The sequence below is a fragment of the Parasteatoda tepidariorum genome, chromosome 8 (genome assembly GCF_043381705.1).
Source record: "Parasteatoda tepidariorum isolate YZ-2023 chromosome 8, CAS_Ptep_4.0, whole genome shotgun sequence".
NCBI classification, from domain to species: domain Eukaryota; kingdom Metazoa; phylum Arthropoda; class Arachnida; order Araneae; family Theridiidae; genus Parasteatoda; species Parasteatoda tepidariorum.
Window position 1 is genome coordinate 62,890,345 of NC_092211.1, and position 8,534 is coordinate 62,898,878.

Consider the following 8,534-nt stretch of genomic DNA (forward strand, 5'->3'; position numbering starts at 1 on the left):
ACTATACTGCATAGTAAGGACATTTCTAGTAAATAAAACCAGAAGTCCAGCAATAAAAACCAAAATGCACGGAATTTAAGCAATTAAATTTCGTAATTCGTTCCGTTCATATGGTAACAGATTAACAGAATTATATTTTTCACAATTATAGTTAATGTTACAATACTTTTAATAAATTAAAAGTAAATATAACCGAATAAATTGTTTTTATGCCATGCTCTAGTATATATTGATTAAATTACCAAACTTTTCTCATTTTATAAATTTTTTCATATTATAACATTTTTATTTTATTGTTAATTTTACCTAAATCATTACCAAAGAGCTTCGAAAATCTGTCGAGCTTTCTGGTGCTCCCATAGAGTCAGAAACACGGTAAGTTTTACGATATTCTGGTATTTTTGATCATATTTTTTTCTTAGTGCTTAATTTAAAATCAATAATTTGTTATTTTTTCATTTTTATAAGAAGATTTTTAAATTTTTGACAATTAAAAAGAAAAACAAAATTTGTTTACTTCTTCCCTTTTGGCATTTAAAATATATACTACTTAAGTTGATACTATTTATAATTGCAAACTTAATAAAGTTCAGTTAGATAAGAGAAATATTGTTTTTCATAATAATATTTACTATTTTAAATCTTACAAAAATTATAAGAAATTAAAAAATATCTAACCTGTACTTATTCCCTTTATAGTAAATAAGAAATTGTGCTTCATAATTTATAAAAAAATTCGATTCTAGACTTGCCATATAAATTCTACATGAATATACGGTTTTCAGTACAAAAACGATATGTTACGTACAAAATAGTTTAACATGTATGCAGTCTTAAAACTAAAAATAAATGAAGAAAACTGGAGGTTCCTATTAAATTTAAAATTATTACTTTATTAACAGGAAACGTTGAAAATTGTTTCGGAAATTTATTTTTAAAAAATATCGAAGAACCTCAGGCACGTGATTTTCCAGGTGCTTCAAAAAAAAGTATTTTTTAGATTTAATATATTATGAATTATATAAAATTTCTGTCATCTCTTGAATGGTGAAAGGCGTATGCTTTTAATATTTAACAATTATGAAAGCTCTAATTAAAATAACGTTTTTCCGAATCTTGAGAGGTCGTTAAAGAGTGGGAAAAGCTTTTCATGGCAAATTCTTTTTCAAAATCAATGAGAAATTAGGAAATTATCAAAAAAAATGTGTTCAAATGAAACAATAGTAAACTATGAAGTTTGAATTACTGAAAAACTTTTTCAAAATATCAAATAGCAAACATGTTATGACAGGAATGCTTTTCTCCATAACAGTACATTTATGACAAGAATACTTAACCACTCCATAACAGCAAACATATTATGACAGGATTACTTTTCCTCTCCATAACAGCAAACATATTACGATAGGATTACTTCGCTTCTCTATAACAGCAAGCATACTATGTATGGATTAATTTGTTTCTACATAATGGCAAACATATTAAAACAGAACTGCTTTTCCTCTCCATAACAGCAAACATATTATGACAGGATTGCGTTGTCTCTCTCCATAACTGCAAACATATTATGACAGGATAACTTTGTCTCTCCATAACAGCAAACATATTATAACAGGATTACTTTGCCTCTCCATAACATCAAACATATTATGACAGGATTGCGTTGTCTCTCTCCACAACTGCAAACATATTATGACATGATTACTTTGTCTCTCCATAACAGCAAACATATTAAAACAGAATTACTTTGCCTCTCCATAACATCAAACATATTATGACAGGATTGCGTTGTCTCTCTCCACAACTGCAAACATATTATGACATGATTACTTTGTCTCTCCATAACAGCAGACATATTATAACAGGATTACTTTGTCTTTCCATAATATGAAACATATTAGGACAAGATTATTTTACTTTTCCATTACAGCAAATTCTACCATAATAATCTGCTTGCAGTTTAATATTTTGAAAAGAAATCAGTATTTTAAACTTTAAAGCTTACTATCAGTTTATCTAAAATCATTCTTTTTCTATACTTTAAATTACAAATGTGTTTTAAGGAGAAATTGTCAAGCTTAGTTTCTCCCGTAGTATAGCTTCGTCTTAATGCAATGCTATATAATGGAGAGAAAAAATCTTTGTCTTACCTGCACTAACTGCACTTGTAACGCTGAAGTAACCAAATGGAAGGACCAGCAACAGAGAGAGCATCAACATCTCCTTAAATAAAAAAATATTACTTAAGTAAATAAATCTCACATATTATAATAATAGATCCTATAGAAATTATTTTCTTTTAAATCCTAAAAAGGACTATCAATTCAAATTGAAATATCATTTAATGCAAGTGTTCTTAGGCGTGTTTAATGATGATCCAATATCAGCAACTTAATCACTTTCTCGAACCATAGCTGTTTTTAAAATTAAAACTTTATTATCAGAAACTTTATAATCGACAAAGTTATAACATTATAATCGATACAGTTATTAAATTAATATATTTATAATCGATAACTTTATTATCGCATTATTTTCTGTCTTTAAAATTGACAGAACCGGTCTATGTAGTGGGAAACCTTATGGAAAACGTTGTATTTTCATTTGCTTGACTTAGAAAGTCTGACAAACTTAGTATAAATATTAGTATACAAGCTTCTTTTCTTAAAGAATGAATATAGACATGCTGAATTTTTTTTTAAAACGTTTGCTGCAAACCTTTGTTTACCTCTTATTTTCATTCTATCTTTGTCTAAGCTCTAAAATGCAACATTTCTTTGTTTTAAAAACTTAAGGAAATGGCCAACCTTCATTTTTAAAGTGTTAAAGAAAATACATAAACACCTGTTCAAATAAATATTGTTTCAGCGATGGTCAAAAAATCTAAAATTTACCTTGAAAAGAGGAATTTATTATCGGTTATCCAACGTTTTTCTACTCTTTATTGGCAATAAATGATTAATTCTCGATTTCAGAAGGTTTTTCAAGAGTTTTTTGTAAAGGCAAATTGAATCTCGATAAAAAAAAGGGCTGTATATGCAAGCTTAATGTAAAGACTTAATTAAGCGAGAACTAATGCAGTAAAATTTAACATTGATTCAAGCTTGGATGGTCTACTTTTTAATAAGTTATAAGCCTTGTTAGGATTTTGTGAGAAAGGTTGTTGCTGACCTTAAAATCAACCATACAGGGAGTGAATTAGTTGGCACATAGTAAAATGATGGCATTAAATTTTTTTTTTGTTAATTACGCCAAATACCTACACTATCTATTTTAAATCTACACCAATTTCTTTATTCATACATCTAGTAAAATTTAAAACGCTTTAATGTTTTGGTAGATTAGTGGATGAGAATATTAAAATATAATTATAAAGATAAGGAATTTACACCTTAGTCGCTAGTTTATTATTGGATAAGTCTAGGAGAGATGCCTATAGTTTGTAAAAATAGCAATAAAAGTTCCAAAACTAGAGATGCAAGAAATGTTAATGCATACTTTAAATTCTCATATATGTACTCAATCTATTTTGAGCAAAAAAATCAGGAAATATTTGAAACAAGATATGAAAAAAAATGTTTGAAAATAAACTTGCAGGCGGTCATCTCTTCTTAATATCGAGAGACAGTTTTCTGTCCAATATAAAGGAAAAATGAAGGTAAATTATGAAAAAACACATTTCTTGCACTTAAACAGCTAACATTTCATGCAGCTATTTTTTTAGAATGAATTTTATCATGGAAAATAAGCAAGCATTATCTAATAAGCAAAATCTAATGTACAGATTTAATTCATCGCTTTCGAAAAATTTTCAACGCATTTTCGGGAAAGGCTTAAAGTTTGTTAGCCACTTAATTCACCTTTCAAATCTAATCCAATAATCTTATTTATTGAGGTAATGTACTCTTCTCTACAACCAAGATACAAGTATTCAAGGGTGAACACTTTTTGTGCTTAGTTATAAAATTCGTTTACCAAAAGATAATTTCATACAAAAAATAATTTTAGTGAGTATTTATTATTTTATTACTTATACATTTTTTTAAATTTTATTAATTGAAATATCATCCTCACTAATTGATAAGTATATTTGATGTCTACCCCTTAAGCCATTAAAATTGAGTCCTAGAGCGTGAAGATCCGATCATTAGATTAAAAATTATTCAGGGTGGTCAGTTTTTTTTTTTTTTTTTTTTTTTTTTTTTTTTTTTTGCGCGTACTGTACAATTTCACAAATAAGTTATGTATACCTTTATTAAATAAATAATCCTGTTAAACTGCATCTGTTTCAATCTATTGACAAATTTTGGAGATATTTAGATTGACCATCTCTCTTCTATGGTCATTTAACTCAGACTTATCACGTATTGTTTTCTGAAATAAATCTCGATCTCTTCTCGAATATCACCGTGACCCAATTTAATCCACAAGTGTACAAATTAAAAAAATAGAGAATTACACAGCAATACGTTTCAAAGTTTTTGCTGATGTTATTTTAAATGCTTCAAGCTCCTGCTTGCTTTTAACATGATGAAACGAAACAAAAAATAAAGCAAATAAGTAGGTACAACTAGGTATAAAAACCAGCTCGTTGTATCTGAAATCGAAACAATTGCTTAGATTGTTGAACAGCTAAACATAAAACATACTAAAATATAAATAATTGCACAGAAAATACGTTTTAAAGTTTTTGCTGATGTTACTTTAAATGTTTCAAGCTCCTGTTTGCTTTAAACGTGATGAAACGAAACAAAAAAATAAAGCAAATAAGTAGGTACAACTAGGTATAAAAACCAGCTCGTTGTATCTGAAATCGAAACAATTGCTTAGATTGTTAAACAGCTAAACATAAAACATACTAAAATATAAATAATTGCACAGAAAATACGTTTTAAAGTTTTTGCTGATGTTACTTTAAATGTTTCAAGCTCCTGTTTGCTTTAAACGTGATGAAACGAAACAAAAAAATAAAGCAAATAAGTAGGTACAACTAGGTATAAAAACCAGCTCGTTGTATCTGAAATCGAAACAATTGCTTAGATTGTTAAACAGCTAAACATAAAACATACTAAAATATAAATAATTGCACAGAAAATACGTTTTAAAGTTTTTGCTGATGTTACTTTAAATGTTTCAAGCTCCTGTTTGCTTTAAACGTGATGAAACGAAACAAAAAAATAAAGCAAATAAGTAGGTACAACTAGGTATAAAAACCAGCTCGTTGTATCTGAAATCGAAACAATTGCTTAGATTGTTAAACAGCTAAACATAAAACATACTAAAATATAAATAATTGCACAGAAAATACGTTTTAAAGTTTTTGCTGATGTTACTTTAAATGTTTCAAGCTCCTGTTTGCTTTAAACGTGATGAAACGAAACAAAAAAATAAAGCAAATAAGTAGGTACAACTAGGTATAAAAACCAGCTCGTTGTATCTGAAATCGAAACAATTGCTTAGATTGTTAAACAGCTAAACATAAAACATACTAAAATATAAATAATTGCACAGAAAATACGTTTTAAAGTTTTTGCTGATGTTACTTTAAATGTTTCAAGCTCCTGTTTGCTTTAAACGTGATGAAACGAAACAAAAAAATAAAGCAAATAAGTAGGTACAACTAGGTATAAAAACCAGCTCGTTGTATCTGAAATCGAAACAATTGCTTAGATTGTTAAACAGCTAAACATAAAACATACTAAAATATAAATAATTGCACAGAAAATACGTTTTAAAGTTTTTGCTGATGTTACTTTAAATGTTTCAAGCTCCTGTTTGCTTTAAACGTGATGAAACGAAACAAAAAAATAAAGCAAATAAGTAGGTACAACTAGGTATAAAAACCAGCTCGTTGTATCTGAAATCGAAACAATTGCTTAGATTGTTAAACAGCTAAACATAAAACATACTAAAATATAAATAATTGCACAGAAAATACGTTTTAAAGTTTTTGCTGATGTTACTTTAAATGTTTCAAGCTCCTGTTTGCTTTAAACGTGATGAAACGAAACAAAAAAANTCGGAACTTCAGTGTTCAAAAAAGTATACAAAAGCTAGACGTTAAGAACGTATCCAATGAGCGAGCAAAGCGAGCATCGGATTGCGAAGCAATCCGAAATGAACTGCGAAAGCAGCTCCGGGGGTTGGTGAGCGTCAGCGAGCAAGGGGCGGAGCCTCCTAATTTAGTAATAAATAGCTATTTGAATTTTGGGCAAGAGGATGATTTTTCTGCACTGAAAACAAGGGCATTTTGCATTCTATTAATATTTTCCATATCCTACCTTTGTGAAACTGGATTTTCTGCTGTGGCTTCTTTGAAGACAAAATATAGATCACGGCTAAATAAAGAAACAGAACTGAGAGTGTCTATTTCTAATATTAAACCTCACCTCAAAAATTTTTGTTCTGCAAGACAGGCCCAAGGAAGTCACTAAATTTTTTTTTTTTTTAAATTTAGTATGTTTTGATTAAGTAAGGTGGGTAAGCCAAAGGCGGCCAGTGCTCCTAACGTAGCCCACCCCGAAGTAAAATTAAATTTATTTTGAATCATAAGATGTCCCTGCTGCATTGTAAATCTTGCATCTGAGGAGCACGAGGCTTAATTGGAAGATATTTCCTTGAATGGCATCCATTGTATGAAGTGATTTAATTTTTGCAGTTGTCGTTCTAATTTCCGGGTGAGAAGATATTGCAATTTATGTGTGTTTAAATTCTTAGAACTTTGAGTTATGATATGTTTTCTGAAAATTTATTTCTTTTTCTTTAACCACATTACTTTAATTCGAATTAATCTATCAGATTAATAGTTTTAAGTCGTGCAAATGGTGAAAGAGACCATATGCATGTTCCCAAGGTGGCCCGACACCGGTGCCACCTTGGGGACACGTGGGCCACCTTCGGAAACAAACGTGAAATCTATAAAAGTGTTAATTATAAATCATTAAGTAGCATATTATTTCTCAAAAAGGAATGATTGAATTAAATGTCAATTGATTTAATTTATTTTAAGCAAATGTGAAACTTTGGTATTTTTTAAATTTTTATAATATTTTGACTTTCTTTGCACTTTAGTAGAGTTTGCGATATTTTGTTTCAAGTTTTTTGTTTTGTTTGCATTTTAAAGTTATTTTTCAGGTGTTTTTTTTATTTTTGTGGTAGTTATGAGTATTTTCGTGGTCGATTCTGGTATTTTCTTGTAAATTTGGGTATTTTTATACTAGTTATGGGTTAGGTAAGTTAACTCTAGTATGGTTATTTAACTCTTACTTGTTAGTTAATCCTTTTGAAAAAATTAACTTGGTAATTCTTAATTAATTCTAATGAGTTAACTCAAAAGAATGGCTAGTGACTTCACACAAGGACTATCAATGTAAAATCAATAAACAAATTATGCACTCTGAAAACAAATATATTTTTTTAAAGTCGGGAAACTTGTTCTTACCAGCAAGACACTTAAAGTGCTTTTTTAAAAGACGTTTGCCAGTCCAAGTGTTTTTGCTAAAGATAATTTGAGTAAGTGAAAAAGTGATTTCAATATATGGCTCACCTTTGGAACCTGTAGGAAACCTTTGGCGCAGAAGGTACAATTTTGAAATTGTACTACAAAATAAATGAAATTTTATGTTACAATTAAAAGTATATGTGGTATATATTAGAGATAGATGTAAGATTTTACAGAAAAAAATTCAGCCAAACAGACTTAATCAGAAAATTAAGAAAAATGGAAAAATCCTCAAAACACCTTAAGTTTTGATTTAATGAGTTGTTTCACTTTAATAAGTTATTAAATATGTCGAAATATATTTTGTTTTCTATTAGTATGTGCGCTTTCCTTTCATCCAGTTAATCAATTTTTTTAAATTATATTTTCTCTTGAATATTCTCGCGCCATCCCTCTAGTGTGCTCGCGCCCCCCTAGGGGGGCCCGCCCCACAGGTTGAGAATCGCTGCCTTAAGCCATTAAAATTGAGTCCTAGAACGTGAATATCCGATCATTAGATCAAAAATCATTCACGATGGTCAGTTGTTTTTTTGCCAACTGTACAATTTCAGAAATAAGTTAAGCCTTTATTAAATAAATAATCCTGTGAAACTGCATCTGTTTCAACCTTTTAACAAATCTTGGAGATATTTAGATTGACCATCTCTCCTCTATGGTCATTCAACTCAGACTTGTCATCTATTATTTTCTGAAAAAATCTGGATCTCATCTCGAATGTCACCGTGACCCAATTTTAATCCACAAGGGTACAAATTAAAAAAAAATTCGAAATAAAAAATAATATTTTTAAAAACCACGTTTTTGTAGTGGAGAATAATAATTAAAAGAAAAAATTTAAAAACGAAAAACGTGGGGAGCATGAAATACATAACAGTAATGTTATATTAGTGTGTGTATGTGTGCTCTTCAGAATATGTGTATGTATATCTGTAATTGTAATCGTATCTGAATGTGGATACGGAATATGTTTGTGTATATGCATGTGTATGTGGATGTATATGTGGCTGTGCATGTGGCTGTGCATGTATCTCTA

General features: G+C 29.1%; 1 protein-coding gene across 3 annotated transcripts in view; it reads right to left on the reverse strand.

Annotated features, from left to right (window-relative positions):
- Positions 1-8,534, reverse strand: part of LOC107453302 (suppressor of lurcher protein 1) — a 1,038,548-nt gene that overhangs the window by 713,465 nt on the left and 316,549 nt on the right. For all 3 annotated transcript variants that reach the window (XM_071184104.1, XM_071184106.1, XM_071184105.1), the window contains exon 3: positions 2,151-2,223. In XM_071184104.1, the coding sequence (XP_071040205.1) occupies positions 2,151-2,223 (73 nt within the window). The remainder of the gene's footprint in view (positions 1-2,150; positions 2,224-8,534) is intronic.